At 41.4% G+C, this 18474-nt stretch overlaps 2 protein-coding genes across 4 annotated transcripts; one reads left to right on the top strand and one right to left on the bottom strand.

Annotated features, from left to right (window-relative positions):
* The first annotated feature begins 604 nt into the window (after nt 1-604).
* On the top strand, nt 605-9028 carry fam89a (family with sequence similarity 89 member A). Of its 2 annotated transcripts, XR_013781010.1 has the most exons (3): nt 605-1027; nt 3839-4223; nt 4343-9028. XR_013781010.1 is itself a non-coding variant. In XM_079365850.1 (2 exons), the coding sequence occupies exons 1-2, from the start codon at nt 779-781 to the stop codon at nt 4133-4135; spliced, it is 546 nt and encodes a 181-aa protein (XP_079221976.1). In that variant the 5' UTR covers nt 605-778; the 3' UTR covers nt 4136-4268. The 2 variants fall into 2 exon arrangements, 1 of the variants encoding a protein (XP_079221976.1); XM_079365850.1 differs by lacking the exon at nt 4343-9028 and having other exon boundaries at nt 3839-4268.
* A 6660-nt stretch (nt 9029-15688) lies between these two features.
* On the bottom strand, nt 15689-18367 carry arv1 (ARV1 homolog, fatty acid homeostasis modulator). Of its 2 annotated transcripts, none has more exons than XM_079363073.1 (5): nt 18193-18367; nt 17594-17713; nt 17299-17452; nt 16951-17175; nt 15689-16496 (listed from the first exon to the last, which is right to left on the bottom strand). In XM_079363073.1, exons 1-5 carry the CDS (start codon nt 18286-18288, stop codon nt 16369-16371), a joined length of 723 nt encoding a protein of 240 aa, XP_079219199.1. In that variant the 5' UTR covers nt 18289-18367; the 3' UTR covers nt 15689-16368. The 2 variants fall into 2 exon arrangements, with proteins under 2 accessions (XP_079219199.1, XP_079219198.1); XM_079363072.1 differs by lacking the exon at nt 18193-18367 and adding an exon at nt 17854-18186.
* Between the last annotated feature and the right edge of the window lie 107 nt (nt 18368-18474).

Raw genomic sequence — 18474 nt, 5'->3', positions numbered from 1 at the left:
TATGAAATATAATCAAGCTCACAAAAACTAGTTTTAAAGACCTGAAGCTGGTTTTTCAAATTAAAGCTTTGTTTTATAGCATGGCAGACTGTACTGTGGACTGTAAAAAGAATGTTTCTTAAGCTTAAACTATTGATGTTTAAAGGGGCTCATATCACATCCACATAAAGTTCATACATAGACCTACTTAAATAAATTACAAACACAAGCAGGACCAGATTAAAGTCCACTGGTTGCCAGCCTGTCACCGGGAAATAATAAGTATAACTGCATAGTTGTACTTGAATTCTAGGCTAACCTCTTTGGATTCAATGTTTTGGGTTTTTTTAGATTAATTTTACTCCAAATTACAATATGTCAATTGTATTCTATGTATGTGTATGCTGTGTTTTAAAATGGTGCCAACCATACTGGCAGTATGTTGCTTGTGCTATGTTAGTCTTTAATTACTTTTTTACATGTTTAGTTTATATTGTTGTTATTTAATGTTCACACTGTACAGAGAGCACAGTCTACCAACGTTAAACGTACCTGGCCAATAAAACCGAGTTTGATGTTTTATTTTGATAAGAACACCGGATATGAAATAAGTGACATCCGGGTGACTTGACGTGGCGTCTCTGACCGCCCTGTGGGCAGAAAAGGAGGCTGTTGCTCTGCTCGTTCAGTCCGGGAGAGACGACTGTCTATAGTACCAACCGTTGGGAGAATTCAGAGACTTAACTGTCACATTTTGTCTAAAATACTCGCCGGGATTTGATTTGTAACTCACGGGACGATGAACGGGAAGTCAACGAACGGTTCCCTGGGAGGAATGGCCTGTATCGAGGGGCTTCCCCCGCTGCCGAAGAGCCTGAGCGGCTTGCTGAACTCAAGCGGCGGCTCCTGGAGAGACATGGAGAGGATGTACGTGAAGAAGACCATGATCCAGGACGACCTGAGCCGAGGCAGGAATAACACCGACAACCTCCTGGCCAACAAGCCGGCCAACCTCGACGCTGCTCTGGCTCTGCTGCGGAAAGAGATGGCAAGTATTTCACGGAGTGTTTTCGTGTTTTTTTGACGGGGAGAAAGTGCTCCGATTTCCACCAGTGGTTTAATCCGGACCCGCTGTGTGTTCACATCCAACCGGACCCCCCCGGGAAAATGTGCTAGTTTGACATGACGTGGCTTTTGAGCAAATGTACACGCATATAAACCCTCAATTTAAAGTTTTTCAACCAATTTAGACCCTGTTAAAGAATTCGGCATACACACAATTAATTTTAAACCACATATATATCCATAAAATATCAACTTTTAGTCCTTCAGATCTGGTTTTTTTCACGACAGAGGATTAGGGCCAGACATGAGAAATAAATAATTAAAAGGAGGAAGGTTTTTTTTCCCAGCAATACTCTTTGAGAAAAAAGTTGAAATGTAAAAAAAAAAAATGTAATTATGAAAGAAAATAGTTTAAATGTAGATGCAAAAGTAGATATTTGAAAATAAAAATGTCTATACAAGTGCAATAATATCTAAATATTGAATAAAGGGCAAACTGTTGATAAAGTAAAAAAAAAAGAGAGCTTTAAATTAAAATTTTGTGGAATTTTAACTTTAATTTCAATATTTTTTTCACTTTTTATTTTCCACAATTCAACTCTATTCTGACATTTAGACTTTTTCTTGAAAGTGAATAGTTACTTTAAATTCTTCCGCATCTTTATTTTATTTTTGCAGCAGCAGCAGCAACTTCAAATGTCAAACATCCATATAAACCCAATTATATCTGTACTGTGAAGTTAGCTAAAGCTGTTCTTGTCCTGAGGATTGAAAATACTTCTAATTCCAGATTTATAATAACTTATCAAACAGTCTATTGCCTAAAATCTCTTTGAGTCATTTGAAGATTAAAATAAAAAAGATGTTTGAAAATGGAGTCTGGCGTTGGAGTACCTTTTCACTCTAGAGAAAGCGGGATCAGGAGCAGCTTTGCTTTGGATGACACAAATGAAGGTATTAGGCTTGTACTGACTTTTATTCTAAGCTGAATTTAATACCTTTTAGCTGAGAGGGGGAGTTAGGGTTAGGTGAACTAATACGCGTCGTCGTTACGTCCACTGAGAAGTTAACGGGGTGAAACACTAAATCCGCTCCCTCGCCAGCAGCAGGGATTTTTATAACCAGAGCCAGACTGGATTTCAATCATGATCAAGGTACACGCCTGTCTCCTCTTATCCACTTGTTTGTGTGAAAAGGTCAAACTTGACCACTTCTGGATAATGTGACATGATTTACTCGGTCCTTGTTTTTACGTCACAAGCTTGTCCCTCCTTGCATCAAATTCCAGGCTTCTCCAGGCTTCTCCAGGCGTTCATGTATCGTAGTGAGTTTGTAGTTCAGCAGGTTTCATAAGTTGACGGTGTCCTATATTTGAGAGTGTGTAAGCCTCTTCCCAGTTTGTGGAGCGCAGATCTGGCTCTCAGCTGTTTGAACCGACTGTGATGTGTTTGAAAGACAAAGCAGTGACCCCGAGTTCAGACTGCACCGTCAGCCGAGTGCTGCGCAGTACAAACGCCCCGGCCTTTCACTTCTCATGGCGCTGAATGAGTGACACCGCAATGTGACGTCACAGTACGACTTAGGGAGTCACGTCATCACCTTTTGTCATTCTGTAAAGGTGTTACAGTTCTGCTGGTGGGTGGTTTTGGTCTGGCTGAAAATGGAAAAACATCCAAAATGTTCAAGGAAGGACGTGTGACATTTGTCACATAAATCCGGTGTATCCTGTGTAAATCTCATGACTGCATGCACGAGTCCCGCTGGCTGTGTTGTTGTCGGAGACGTGCTCACCGCTTCTTTGGATAACACAAACATGCAACGTGGAGCTACGAGCTAATTCAAGTGTGCTAACATTAGCCTGCTAAAACAACAATGCAGGCCACAATTACAGCTCGAGTCCCGGATAGGGTTGCAAAATTCCGGGAATTTTCAAAGTTGGAAATTTTCCAAACTCAAATATAGTTGGGGGGGAAAAAGTATATTAGCATAATCTTGACTAAAGCAACCAGATTTCATGCAAACTTAAACATGCTTTTCCTCAATCACACACTGCTCACTGCAGGGCTTTTGAGGCCACGCCCCCCTACGTGCACAGTGCACTCCTCCGTCACATGCTCGGATGATTTCTAGAACCCTGGATCACACTTAAAGCCCCGAACACGAGACTACAAAAAGGAAAGGAAGATTTGATGATATTATGGGCTAATATCTTTTAAAAACGTGACGTCAATCTGTTAAAAACATTTTTTTAATTGTTATTATTTTGCATAGATGTCTGATTAGGACGAAACAAATGTTTATATTTAAGCTTGGATATGACACAGTTTGATTTAAATTAACCTCAATTTCCAATTAATTCCCTTAAACTCCCATAATTCCCTTGCAAAGTTTTCGATGTGGAATATTTCCAGTTTAACTTCCCATGGAAATTTACCACAAATGTATCGGAAACTTTCCAACCCTTTGCCGCCGTGGTCCAGGACAGTTTTGTCCGCCGCTTGAGCTAAACTCCTCGGTGTCAAACAGAGGAGGGAAGGGGGGTTGGAGGTGTGTCGCTGGAGGCGGGGCGGAGGCTTCAGGATGGAGGAGGCGTGGCCAAACAGCAGCTTGTTTTGGTTTCCTGCTGGAGCTCAAGGGGAGACTGGATGAAAAAGTCGTCACATTCTTCCTTTTTAAATGTGCGAATAATGGAGAAAATGTGGAGTGAAAACATAATAGCCAGAAAAATAAACCTGAGAAAAGTCTCCGGTAACTTTTAGTCATCTTGATGTTTTTTCAAACCGTCTTCTTCCAGGTGGGTTTGCGTCAGCAGGACATGTCTCTGCTGTGCCAGCTGTGGTCGCTGCACGAGTCCATCCAGGAGTACAAGGGCAGCTGCCAGGACCTGAGCGCCGCCTCCAGCCTCAGCATGATGGAGAACGGCTACTTCGACGAGGACGACGAGTACTACGGCGAGCCCGGTGCCACGCCCACCGGGGAACAGCCGGACGGCGAGGTCGGAGACTTGACGTCGTCAATGGCGACGGCCAACAACGGCAGCAGCAGCATCAGCAAAGACGACAGCTGGGACTCCTTTCACGTGACCATCTGAGGCTTGCGTAAAGACTGAAGCCGGAGGGACAGTTAAGAAACCGCTCCGGAGACGTTGTCTTCGCCTCGGTTAGAGCGAGCTGATTGTGGTATTTATGCACCATAACGGACTACAAAATAAAAGCTCCAGCTTTTGACTCCGACTCGTCCTCAGGTGAAACTTTCTCCTGCTCGTGCTGCAGATTTTTTTTTTTTTTTTTTTTTGCAGCATGACCAGGAGCTCCATCCAACTGCAGCCCTGAGAGACCCTGTGCTTTAAGAAACGGCACTCAAACCCGGGACACGAGATGGATTGTGACCCCGAGACATTTACTCAAATAAGGCAATATGTATTTGATATCTTTTTTCTAAACAACTCTGCTGCTGCTGCTTCTCTATCCAGCATTTTTGCTAGCCAGTCATCCTTTTTTTTTTATATATATACATAATCTATGAACAAAGTTGTATTATTTATTATATAATATAAATAACAAACTCTCCAGCTACTCTCTATGGATGTTTCGTACTGCAGCTCGACCAGGTACAGCCATCAGCTCCCGAAAACTTTGGACTAAAACGGTGAAGACGGTGGATGTGACGTCTGTACTTTGCAATATGTATTAAGGCAAAGAGACTGTGGGGACATTCTGGTGGATAAACGGTGTGTGTGTGTGTGTGTGTGTGTGTGTGTAACTTTAAAGTGGGGACATCATTCATAGACATAAATCACAAAGGAGTTGGAGAACGAGGTGAATCCTGGGCCGGGCTGGAGAAGTGACGGCTCCACTTTGTCTTCGCCGTTTCAGTGACGTTCGACGTTTACGCTGAAAATGTGAAATGTTCAAATGCTGGAAACAAAAACAAAAAAAAAAGCTGACCAGCGTATCGAGGTCGCCCGCTGTGAGCGTTGTTGGATACGTCACGGCAACTGTGATGTGACTGTCGCCTGATTGGCTGGTTTAAAAGGCCAATGATGCATCGCACTGTACATCGTCCTGGCTTTAGCTGTTGTTCTTGTGCCCATCAGTTCTATAGATAATAACGTTGTACACTACACATTTGTGATATGTGGAACAATGTGGGAACATGACGAGTAACACTAGCGTCCATTTTCCAGGCGCAAAATGAGCAAAACTGAATGAAAAAGAAACAACAAATAGAAAAACACGAAGATGACGGCTCAAGTTGTTCTTAGACGCGATTGAACTTTAACATATCCAACTAGCCGGAGCCTTCGAGACAACACAGATTGTAAATGATCAGGATGAGATGACTCATTCACATAACCAGCTTCACAGTGTTATTCTGAATATACTCGTATTAAACAGATGGAGCCTAGAACTGAGATATTTGTGATTGGCTGCCACCACGTGACTCGCACTCTTGTAGTTGGATTGTGACGGTCGGCGTGTTTGAAAAGTTCACTTTTAGTGGGACAGATTTGTTTATTCTCTCTCTCTCTCTCTCTCTCTCTCTCTCTGCTGTGCAAACAGAGCTGCAGACATGGCGGCAGCTTTCGACTGAACACAGGGTACTTTCTAACAAACTCCAGCAAGGCGCGCTCTGCTGCATCGAGCATGGCCCTGTAGCTAACCATACAGGCTCAACATCCAAAAGCTTTTTTTTTTAACTTGCTGAGACTTGTCTTCAAACTGAGCGAGAGTTTAACACGCTTATTGTAGCTCTTCTGTTTATGATTCAGAGTTTGAGTAACAAAAAGGTCGCCTTAAGGGGAGACTCCTCTTGCTGTGTTTTTTTTTTTTTTTCTCAGGCAGGAGGACGTCGGCTCCTTTTTAGACTCCAAGTATTGTTCCACGCAGAACGGGAACAATTCTCAGTGGGGAAAAAGTCTTCCTTAACATCTAATGCATAAGTCTCACTTGAACCTGTAGCGCCGCGAGCAGCTGTCACATCACTTAAAACCAACTCTCAACACCCGTCACCACTTTTAAAAGGAGCGGAGCGCTTCAGTAGCCCGATGGACGTCGCACCTCTGCCACTGTTTATTTGCGTGCTTGTAAAAGACGAAGCACAGACACTTCAGATGTATTTGGTTTCAGGCGCTGAAGAAAAACCCGGTCACCTGCTCATGTTTGAATGTTTACGTCTCACTCTTAAAGGTACGGCGCGTCACGTCACCTGACGTTGCTGAAGAATGTCCGAGCGCGTCATCTCTCAGAGTTCGAGTTCGGCGCTCGTGTAAACATGTTTTCTCTGTTCCTTTCAGGAGTGGCAGGTAGCTGAGCAGCTGACTGACACGAGGTTCAATGACTATTTTCTCCCCCATTGTTTTCTCTAAAAAGATGTCACCACCTGGTGATTGATGATCTCAGCAGCTCCATGTATCGTAAACACCTCCTGAAGTCACAAGAAAAGCGTCCTGTCACTGCGGTTAAACCCATAATTACAGCAGTTTGGTCTCATTACAGGCAGGGCGTAACTTTAAAGGAGTGGCTGCTCATTTTAGGAAACACACTTATTGGCTTCTGCATAGAGACTGAAACAGATGAAATTATACAATAAATACAAACTTCTATATAACATGAATTAAATATCATCTGTTGCTATGGCTAAGTAGCTAAAACACGTATACGTTATGAATATTTACAGTGAATCTTAAATCAGGAGGAAATTACCAACCCTGCTTTTGTTTATTGTATAATAACTAATGATTATGTGCAACATTATCATGCAGTTGTAACTCCACTGAAAAGGTATCATACATGTTAGGTTTCTTTACATAGTTAGGTTTCGGTTACTAGGAAGCCTAACTAGGAAACTTTAAAAAAAAAAAAAAAAGCAAGACAACAATCAAATCAGTGCTTTTCCTAAAATATACTCGAACACCATCTGAGTGAGAAACGCCACTCTGTTTTAAATCCAACATTTTGTCCCATGATTATCCATCATGTACGTTTTGTAAATAGAACCGGACGCTTAAAAACGAGTCCTGAAAAATTGCGGACTCTGTCGTCAAGTAAGAACTCGGGTTGAATGTTTATCTCACATGAATATGAAGGTCAGATCAAAACACACGTTTCTAAACTCCAAAGACATCGGCTCGAATGATGTAATTAATTTAAGACGTTTCAGTTAAATCCCAGACTCTTTTTTTTTTTATTTGTTGTTGGATGTCGACACAATGAGTGCCTTTGTAAAGTGTCAGGTCTGACACCTGTAGCTTCCTCTTCAAGACCCGGACGAGGATTTACCGTGAACGTTTCCACTCGCTCGGCGTGCACTTGGTTTTCAAAGCTGCTTTTACAGTACGTGTTCAATTTAAAAGGTCGGGTTGCATATTTTATCAAGACAACTTGGGAAAAACTCCACATGGAGCTCGTGAAAAAGTTTGCAAAATACATGAGGAGATTTTCTATTTTTCTCTCATCGGTCCAAGTCTCTTTTTTTTCTCCACGTTACTGAGGAAGGATGCAGCTGTTGGGAGTGGCGTGTTTATGATGCTTCCTCCCTCTGAAATCTGACTTGCTTCAGGCTCTTTGAACGCAGCGAAGCATTTCTCTTCCTTCCTTTTGGTTGAAACTTTCCAGAAATTGCACACATCAAACGTCCACCTCATCATACTTGTATATACAAAAAAAAAAAAAAAACAACTCCCCACATTCGCTCCGTCAAACGCGATTCAAATTGACTTCTTACCTGTAGCAGCTTTGACTTCCAACATTTGAACCAGCCTTAAAATGAGCCGCGTTATTCATGCTACGCAGTGCACAAACACTGCAAGTGTCCCAGCTGTCGTTTTGCACATGATCGTGGTTGTTCTGCGTTAAAATCCTGCAAAATATATAACTACCTATAAACCTCCTTGACTCTGTTTAAGACACGGGCACACTCTCCTCCTTGTACTCAAAGTGTACAAGAGAGTTCAAATCAGCTGCAATTGAGCACTGTCAAAGTGTACCTAATGAATGATTATGTGTGTGTGCTTTTCCTGCTATTAACCCCCCCGACCCCCCCCTCCTTTCTTACGTGATTATTGGATATGTAATGTGGTCGTGTCACCTCAGGGTATAAACTCCTTCACCCTGGAGGGACAAAGAATATTCTTAAAAACATTTTGAACACGATTGTAATGTGACACTGTGGGATTTGTTGGTATGTTTTATATTCACAACCCAAAAAAAAAAAAAAAAAAAAGTGGCCCGAGACTTGTGCAGCAACTTTCCAACAGATGTATTTGAATGTGAACGTGCCATGTTTTGGTCTCTTAAGGAAAGCCTCAATTCTACGAACCAAATTTGATGAACTAGCATGTGAAGAAAAGTCCCGTTTATTGGAAGGAAAGATGAAGAAATGTTTCAACCAAGTGTGGCCTCAGCAGACTGAATGCAACCACAGAGATTTGATGGTTTTTTGTGTGTGTGTGTGTGTGTGTGTGTGTGTGTGTGTGTGGGGTGGGGGGGATTCGGGAGATTGATTATGCTGCTAAACGCATAAAAACATACTATGTCACTGAAACTCTAAATTCCTCTGTAGCTGACTAGTTGACTCCTGGGCTTCAACAATAATTAACCTCGGCCTTGGAGAGACGGCTTTGACAGATAATGTGTCAACACGCTGAATATTCAGATAATCATCCATGTTCTGTCTTTACGGCTGTTTATAAGGTTTTGAATCTGTCACTGTGAAATAACATCTGACTTTATTTTAATGCTGTATTTCATCCTCATCATTATTCATGAAATCTATTAAGCGGTGGAAAAAAAAAAAAGAGTAGGTTTCTTGAGTTGTATATGCAGAAGAAATCTAGAGAACATGTGAAGCTAGCTGCGTTAGCATCCGTCACTACATCTGTTCTGAAATCGATGAATGACCTTACTACTGTTTGTTTGGAAAGTTAGTCTCAATCCTATCATAATCAGTATTCTGTATTTAATAAAGTTATTTCAATACTTTACAGGTTTGAGTGTCTTTTTTTTTTTTAAAGTGAAACATAGTTAGCAGAATATAAACTGAGCAGATGGATTTGATCAAAGTTATTCCAGTATATTCTGGGGATTATATTGGCCTTACATCCATTCATGAGCTGACGTAATAGTCTATACCAGCGGTGTCCAAACTTTTTTTCTTGCGGGACAAAATTGTCACGTTAAAATCGCTCACAGGCCACAGGGTTTTTTTGTTTGTTTTTAAATATTGGAAGGAACTTTTTGTATTTTGACCTCTTCAAAAAATAATGTAAATACACAATAACTGATTGCAGTGGGAAACTGTTGTGTTCTAATTTTTTGGAAAAAATAGTCAGGCTTTTATAGGTCTCCCTCGCTAACATGAAAAAGAACGAAATATGCCATCTGATGAGACCTGGGGCCAAAATCTTCTGATTCTTCGATTTGAAGTCAAGGGCCACAAACAATCCAAAAAAGGAAAGATGGAAAATCTGGTCTCCATTTCTATACATAGATATTTACAGATATGGTGTCGTGTCTAACTTTGATCACTTAGCATTTGCTAACACCTCGATCAGCAAAAACAAAAAACAAGATAGCGACACCCAAAAGGCAAACTTTAGTCTTCCAAACAGCAATCCATTATCTTATTGGTTTTATTCTTGATTTGGACTGCATCCAATTTTTTTTGTGTATGGCCTTTAACAACAATGGTATGCAAATTCTTGAGATATTAAGGTGTGGACATTGTTATAGCTGAAAAGCTAAAATATATTAAAACAAATTTTTAAAAAAAGCTAAACAAAATATCAAGTCTTATCTTAGCTTCCCAGTTTCTTTTCCACACCAGAAAAAACAAAATATCGGAGAGCTTCAGCTCCCTGAGACCAAACTGCAGCCTTTATCCTCTCTCTGCTGCCCTACTTCTTTCTCTTTCCTGAATGCATCTCCCTCTGACCTGCATTTAAATTCACCCATCTGCATTTTGGTCTTGAGTGCGGCTGGCTGCTGAGCCGTTGCAGTTCTGCTTTAATTGATCATTACTGCGGCAGAATGTGACGGCTTTGAAGTAGCGGCTCCTCATGCTGCGAGCTTCAGATGAATTACTGATGATGATAACACTGTTTATGTTTTCATACTCTATTTAAATTCCCACAAACCTCCCTGTGAGAGTGAAGAAATGGGTCACGCTACAATCAATTCGATTCCAAATGTGCAGAATGTTTTCTGCCGGTTTGGTGTCTTTGCTTTGTAAATATGAATCCGGCTGTGAGCAGTAATGAGACATATTTTAACTAATGAACCAAAATAACACTGGGGACTAACGGATGGCTCATTAAGGCTTTTAATGTCTCAATTTTACAGCCCGTTATTAAAATCTAGTGAAGTACTGAAGTAGCATGCACGTACAGGTAAATAGGCACATTTCTTCTTAACTTTTAGGATCTGAAAGCTCGAGACACAAACTTTTTTTTTTAGTTTTTTTGCAGATTAAGACTAAATTATTAAATTATCCCCTTATTATTCCACAACATGTTGTACCAATCACACAGGAAATGAAAAGGTCAACAAATAATTCGAAGACCTCCTTCACTCAGTCAGAATCCAGAGAAGGTGCTTGAGCACACAAATGGAGGAGGCCGACGTTTACGACGTCAATGAAAAAGGTCACATTAGCACCGCTGGATAAACACTGCTTGCATGTTTACAGATCATTAGTGATAAACCAAGTGTGATATATCAGGCGATGTTCATATCTGAGTCCAATCAGAATCGTCTAGCAGTGGGGGTCCGGGAGGCAAACACACTATGTACTTTCTTTTTGATAAATCTTATAGTTAGGGCTGGATCAGGTAAAGACCAGCTCATAGTTATGCTGCTATAGGCCGAGACTACCGGGGGAGCTGGCACCTTTAACTCTCTCTCTCTCTGCTTTCACATCTTATTACAGCTTGTCTCTATCTTTCAATTTAAATGTTTGGGAGCTCCTGAGCTTTCTTATTTTCCTCTGGATTGTTGGTGAGGATGGCCTATTGCTGTACTGTGTTTTTGTTTTATTTCTAATATTATATTCTGATAGTATATTCTTACTTTCAGTTATTTGGGGAACTTTGAATAAAGTCTGTGTGTTGAAATTTAAAAAGTGTGATATAAAAAGTGCCTCCTCGCTCGCCTTTTACAATTTGGACGAGCATTTAAACAGCATTCAGTCTTTAAACTAGACATTAAAGCTTTCCACTCAAAAGTCAAATCAAGACACACATTTAATTATAGCAGGATATGACCTCTAATACAGATTATTTTAACCATAGAACAAGTTGTTAGTGCAGCCTGTGTTTTCCTCCCTCTCTGCTCGGTGTGCTCGTGCTGCCTCTCCCAGCGTCTGTTCGGAGATTAGAGAAGATTAACATAATCTTGACTGAGAGAGTAAATCCAAGGTGCGCATCACTCTCTCCACGGGGAAGAATTGAACAGATTTCCACATCCGAGCTGAGCAAATATAACGATGTCTATAAAGATGTCTGTAACCTGTCTTTATACTGCAGCAGCCACTTCCTGATGCTCATTTCCAAGTATGCTTTCTCTCCTCTATGAAGTCCACGTTTCTAAGGTTGTGCTTTTGTTTCACTTGTGTTATCTTTCAGGTTTTGTGTGGACCTGCTTTAACTCATCACTGGTTAGTGTCACAATTACTGTCTGGTACTTTACTTAATTATCATTTTATCCTGACGTAGCTCTCGTGTGCTGCTCCCCCTCGATTTCGTGGAGTTCTGTCCAGTGAAGCTTTCGAAGCAGTGTGGCTGGAAAACAAAGTCAGTGGGTTCGATCCCAAACTCCTGCTGCGACGCGTCCTCGGGCAAGACACTCAACCTTGAACTGCTCCCTCTGCTTCGTCTGCAGCACATGAATGGGATTCTTCTGATGGTCACTCTACACAGCAGCCTCTACCATCAGTGTGTGAATGTGAAGGTGTAAAAACACTTTGAGTAGTCCGGAGACTAGAAAAAAACTATACAAGCTCAAGTCCATTTACCATTACACGTCTTAAATATCCAACCTCTAGTACCATTTAGTGTAAATGAGTGGCTTTAATGGTTTGTAATGAAAAATGTGACTCAGCTTTAAGTGGCGTTTTCACGCTATTCTGAGTGATATGGATCCTGTACAAATGAGGCCCTTTGTCAAGGTGTTTTAAGCGGGGTGTACACTTATGATTTCAGGCCGATTAAACACCCAACCTTGGGGTTACAGGATCATTAGTTGGCCAATCACGGCCCAGTCAGATGCTCCGATCTCCTCCCAACATTTCCTGTCTCTCTTCAGCTCGACAAATCTAATAAATGCAAAAAGGGCCCAAAATGCAACACACAGTAGTTCATAGTTGCATGCTTGCTTGTTTCATCAAAACGAAAACACAGTTGGGGCAACTTTATTATGATGATTAGCAGATGAAAATAACATCATTTATAATTTCCAGCTCTATGTAAGGGCCGTGGGTGCGATCAGAGTCTCTTGTACTAAATGACGGAGCTGACTCCACGTTTGCCCTCCAGCTCCAGACTTTGGTTTACAAACTGATCCAGACCCAATAACCGGCTGAGTGGAGACTGCTGCTCCAGTAATCTGATTAGTCAGACTCAGATTAAACCTCTGCATGCCTCAGTAATTGACCGACCGCTTTTTTTGACTCCACTTTCAGAAACTCTCACGGCCGTTTGGTCAGATTTTCAAAAGGACGAAGAAACATTGTGTTTACAGGTTCAGAAGACATATATACAGTACAGAAGCCCAAAGGGAACAACGTTCATTTGATTGACTCCAGCTGTGAAAAATATTAAAGTCAGTCGTTTATTGAAGATCTCGACTTCTTCTTTGTTTTCAGGATTTAAAAAAAAAAGGTTTTACCATTTTACCAGATTAACTGATCTCATTATTTTAAGACAGTTGATTTTCTCTCGATGATGGGGTACTTCTTGGTGGTTTAGAAAAAATATCACACCGGTGACTGTGATCAGACCACAACATGCCACGCTGCCTTTGCCCTCACTGTAATTAGATAAATTCAGCCTACTAAATGGAGGGTACGACATGAATAAGTCAAGATGAAGAAAACAACCAGGAGGTTTTCTCAGGGTAATGCAGCGTAAATTAAATGTACTGTATAGATGGATGTCCACTTCAGGCCTCTGGAGCACAGAGGTGAGAAAGCTTTCCATTTATTCTTTTAAAATATAGTATACTGAAACATCAATTTTACTGACAAATTGGTAATTTTTATTTATTTTATTCTTATTTTACAGGGACAATGCATATGAAAAAAAAAGTATTTCTGTAAATATACCAGAATTAGCCAGATTTTATAAAAGCCTCCCTGGAAAATCTAAACAAATGAAATGTAATTTTTTTTTTCTATGGTACAAATGCTTTAACTTCACACCGAGGAAATCACCAAAAAACACACACAGACAATCATTGCACTTTTAAAGCATGATTTCTGCTACATGGATTCATGGGAAACATCCGTTTATCTCCAGATGTTTTTGTCCGGCTGATTCAGACGCGTCTGTGTTTAAAGACTGAGTTTCTCTCTGGAGCCTCGAAAGCAGAGATCCACCCAGGGTGAGGACACCTAACAAAACATTCCTCATCCGTGCGCTGTTTCCACAGCTATTCACAGGCCTGTAACAACACGCAGCCACGTGCCGAGTCAGCACACACACACACACACACACACACACACACACACACACATCACATACACGTCCTAAATATTTGTTAAAATGTTTACAGAGCACGTACTGTGACATTTTCTCTACAGTGTCTTTCTCTGCAGGTTGTGACAAACTCGCTCTTCAGGTTCATTTCACATTTCAGGTTTGGTCTGTAACAGATAGCTGCAGAAAATGCAACATTTCTTTATCAGTGTTTGCAAGAAGAAAAAAAGACATACAGAAGTGCAGAAACCTACGGTGGCCGGTAAGGACCAAACGCTCAGCAACAGCTGAAATGGCAAACATTTAGAAAAACATGCAGCATATTCACAGCATAGAAACTCTCAAACAGTTATTGTACAGTATGTGTTGTTGTTTCCTTTTCTGTACTTGAACCTTTTTTTTATTTGTTTTTGTTTTGTAAGTGCAGCGTTTCTGAAAATGCTGCATGTTTTCTAAATGTTGGTCGTTTTGTCATTTGCCAAGCATTTGGACCCTACTAGCCACCGTAGAAACTCACTTAGGATGCTTAAGCCCTACAGAGCAGGCCGCCCAGGTTTGAGTCCGACCTGTGGCTCCTCTCTCTTCCTTGATTCTGCCTCCCCCAAACTGTCTGATCTCCAAAGCAAGGGCATGGAAAGCCCCCAAAATACAAGATATGCTCCACAAATTACAACATATTTTACATATTTTCTGATGATGAAATCCCCATTTTCAGTTTCCTAAAAGAAATACTAAACTTCCCCTCTTGGATTAACAAAGTATGTCTTCTTTTTCTTCTCTTCATTATGTTAAGTAGGATTTTTCTGCAACGTCAGGCCAAGACAGAAACATTTCATCCATGAATAAAGTGGCCTCCTCGGGCAGGGCATTTGAAAATTGACAGTATTTAATGAGGAGAAAAAAAGAACACTGGCAGCCTTATCTGAATTTAATTGTGTTTTTTGGTATAATATTTGCAAAATAACCCCAAAAAGAGATGGCACAAATTTCACACCACAGATTTCAGACTTTAGAAAGTTGCTGTCGCTCGACATCTAAAAGTGAAGCCACATGCGTGAGTTCTGAGTCGTATCATCTGTGATCACGTTTGGAAAGATCTCATGGGTTGAGTCCCTTCTTGTCAGCAGCCATCTCCTCATCACGTGTCACATCAACGAGGAGGAGACTCCTGCAAAGTCTCCAGGAGGTTCGAGGCAGGTTCAGCCGTGTTTCAGCTGGAGGTAAAGAACGGAGAAGAAATTCCCCTCATTCCACAGACGGCTGGTCTGCTGTGGACGTTTGTTCTTTTTTAAAGTCACTCAAACATCAGGGTCAGTAAGAAGAGTTTAGTAAGTTAATCCGCTGCAGCTACGTTAGACTTGTTACTTAATCATTACTCTGAATCAGACGTCTGGCCACATACTTAGATCAAGATTTAACCAAACTTGGCACCAAATAAACGCCTGTTTCCTCACCGTTAATCACAAAGAATTTCATTAGATTTGGCTCCAGGGGTCAAGTTTAAGAGCTAAGAGAGAAGGAACTTATTTACTGTGAGATCATTCATAGAGCTGAAGTGTTTATCAATGAGTGAAGAAAAAAAAAAGTCTGTTTTCTATTCTCTTAATATCCATTAAGTCACATCTTAGAGGACATATTATAGCCCCTTTTCAAACAGTCTCCTGTGCTCAAAACATAACATGAATCAAACACCAGAGGAGATATGTGACCCTGTATAACCAGCTCTCTCAGAACGCACTGTTTTGGTGTGTGTCTCTTTAAATGCAATGAGCCCCCCCTCCCCCCCCAGATCAAAACATCAAAGGGACCATTTCTGTTTCCAGCAGGTGAGGTTTGAAATGACACTGTTCGCATGATTGTTTATCATATTTTTATTTAATAAATATTTCACACAGTAGCTTTCAAAATGAACGACGAGGAAAGGAGGGGAGGCGTTTTTTTTTTTTTACATAATTTTAACAATTTATAACAATAAAGTATTCCTGTGGTGGGAGAGGCTGGGCTGCTGGTTTTTGCACCCCATGGGGAGAGGGTGTAGTCCTCGAGGTGGGCGGCCTGGGTTCAAATCCGGCCTTTGGCTTCTTTCCCATATATCATTACCCACCCACCCACTCTCACAAAAGGCACAAAAAGCCCCCCAAAAAATGTTTTAATGAAGTACTCCTTTGGTATCTTGATAACTTCCGCCTGTGTGTGATAGCAAGCTGAAGAATGTGGAGAGCGTTTGCCAGTTCCTGTCTAAACAGAGAAGTAGTTGTTGTTGTTGGTAAATGACGACCTCTGGTCAGGGGACGTTCCCGTGCGGTCGCTCCTTTTGTGGTCTCTTTTTGTAAGTAAAGTGATCACAAAAAAAAAGAAAAAAGGATTCTTGACAAGAGAGCTGGGCGTCCATTTAAAACCAGAAACAAAGAAGAACACAACTAGCTCCTTGACATTCTTCCAGAATGAAGACAAATCTGATGTTCTCTTTGAAAAGAAGAGAATAACAGTCACAATAACCTCGATATTATAAAGGCTTCCCCCCCCCCCCTCTTCTGACTAGATGTGCAAAACAAACCCAGCGTTCCCTTTAGATACAGCTTGACGGGTTCTTCCCTGTTGAACCTGCCGTTTGTCTCAGGTTGACGAGGGATTCATTCAGACGTCAACATGTCCTGGATGCTCCATGGAAGCTTCTTACAGGCCTGAGCCACACAGTTCTCTGACAGCAGGCCCAGACACACGGCCATCAACGAGAGGCGTCTGCTGCTGTTCAGAATCACTGGACACGAGACAAAGACAAGGAAAGATTAGGGACACTTTTTTTTTTTTTTTTTCTTTCATTGGAAAATGTTGGCAATTTCTTTGGACTTGGTGTAATTACTTCCTCGTTAAAAGTGACGTAGAGAAACTCCTCATCAGAACAATACAGCGTTAATCACTCAACAACATGTCACTGCTGCTGCTGAAGACATCCGACACAATACAAGTGATGTAAAGTGTTTATGTTCAGTGTTTGCAGTCATATGTAGTCAGGAGAGCAGGAGATGGAAGACAAAGGATAATAATAAAAAAAAGGGTTTTAAAAGGGGGAGTAAGAGAGCCATCTGTTGGTGCTTTGGGTGAAAAACAAACATCTTCACTCCTCCCATGTTGTGCAAGCTATATTCCTACACGTTCTCAAAAGCTCTTTTGGTTTTCTTTGGTACACGGTTTAATCACGTCTCCTGCTGTACCTCTGATGGCCTGTGAGTTTGAGGTGAGCACGAACAGCTTGATGAGGCCGAGGCAGAGCGGCGAGTAGTCGTGCTCCCAGATCACGGCGGGGATGAGGAGGACTTTTCCGTAGCAGGACAGCAGCAGAGCTCTGAGCAGCAGGCCGAGCTCCACCGTCCCTCCCTGCAGACGACCCACCACCAGCCAGAGCGACCACAAGACGGCGCCGCAGAACGCCGACAGCTCTACACGCAACGAACAGAAAACACACGTCAGACGCATCTACTTTACGTGACACTTCTTGTTGGTTACTCATGAAACTGAAGCCTAGTTGAAGTTATACAAATGTTTCTTTAAATTCATCTTACCAAGGGCCGCCAGTCCAAACATATGGTAGAAATCCCACTCCTTGGTGTACCTGATGATGTCAGCAGGGTCACTGCTCTGCTCGGCGCCATGGAGAAGAGACCAGCGGAGGTACGCCTCGCACAGCAGGCAGAACACACACAGCTTCCAGTGAATCTGCACAGGCAGCAGGGGAGAGATGTACTATGAACATCATACCTGAACACAGGACAGAAGCTTTTGATATTTTTACAAGGTTTACAAAAAGCTCTAACTTGAAATGATATTGTTTGTGCACATATTATATTGTTAACTTACATTCAAGCTAGAGTTAAACAGAATGTGTCTGAAGGCCTGCGTCTTGCACAATATGGCATCAATGAGGATAATAACCGGGTCATATTCAATGTACTTGTCCACTAGTTTCTGGCACGACCCCTGGGTGGAAAAAACACACAAGCAACATTAGGCTACTACACAATAAAAGCTTTATATCGAAATAAAATGGTGCTTCTTTGTCAAACTCATACACAGGAAATAAACCCACGTAGAAATGTCTCAGTCGTATAATAATTCACCTCTAATTTAGTCTCGTATAGCTGAAGAATCAGGAGCAAGGTTAAAATCAAGGTAGGTGTTATGGATAAAAGCGTGACCCTGCTAACTGGTGACTTCCAGCCAAACGGTTCTGTGGTTGCCATAGTTACCAAGCATCGCTAGAAACGCATGGGAGACGTAGCTGTCCTCGCTTAAGTGTAGTTTTTAATTCCCATAAAAACTATCAGGTTAATATTTTTTTACTTTATGTATAAAACTTAACAAATTGGCTCCCACGGGACACAGGTGAGAAGACTCACAGAGCACGTTAGCTATGTTAGCATATTTAGCATAAAAACAACAAATCAAAAACAACGCACACATATGGTTATCTTCAGGATCCCGTTACTGTAATCTCTGTGTAACTCCGCCGCTCTCTCGTTACACTCAATACACCGAAAGTTATCTTTACCCATCCTCAGCCCTGTGAAGTGTTACCACAGTTCAGCGTTTGATAAACATGACAGCGGAAACACAACACGTAGACGTAGTTTCTGCCTTCAAAATAAAAGCACACAAATCAAGTCAATCTTTGAGGTTGAAATTTCCAAACTAATTCAGGCTGTATGTTTTGTGAAAGCAATTGATTTTGATATTGATTT

Source organism: Symphodus melops (genome assembly GCF_947650265.1).
Source record: "Symphodus melops genome assembly, chromosome: 1".
Taxonomy (NCBI): Eukaryota; Metazoa; Chordata; class Actinopteri; order Labriformes; family Labridae; genus Symphodus; species Symphodus melops.
This window is presented reverse-complemented; position numbering and strand designations above follow the sequence as displayed.

Bases quoted from the DNA above. Each gene is read 5' to 3' on its own strand.
- fam89a (XM_079365850.1), top strand. From the start codon at position 779: ATGAACGGGAAGTCAACGAACGGTTCCCTGGGAGGAATGGCCTGTATC. The intron at 1,028-3,838 runs GCAAGTATTTCA...GTCTTCTTCCAG, and splicing joins CTCTGCTGCGGAAAGAGATG to GTGGGTTTGCGTCAGCAGGA.
- arv1 (XM_079363072.1), bottom strand. From the start codon at position 17,976: ATGGCAACCACAGAACCGTTTGGCTGGAAGTCACCAGTTAGCAGGGTC. The intron at 17,714-17,853 runs GTGAATTATTAT...TTTTCCACCCAG, and splicing joins TATACGAGACTAAATTAGAG to GGGTCGTGCCAGAAACTAGT. The intron at 16,497-16,950 runs GTACAGCAGGAG...TCTCGTGTCCAG, and splicing joins AAACTCACAGGCCATCAGAG to TGATTCTGAACAGCAGCAGA.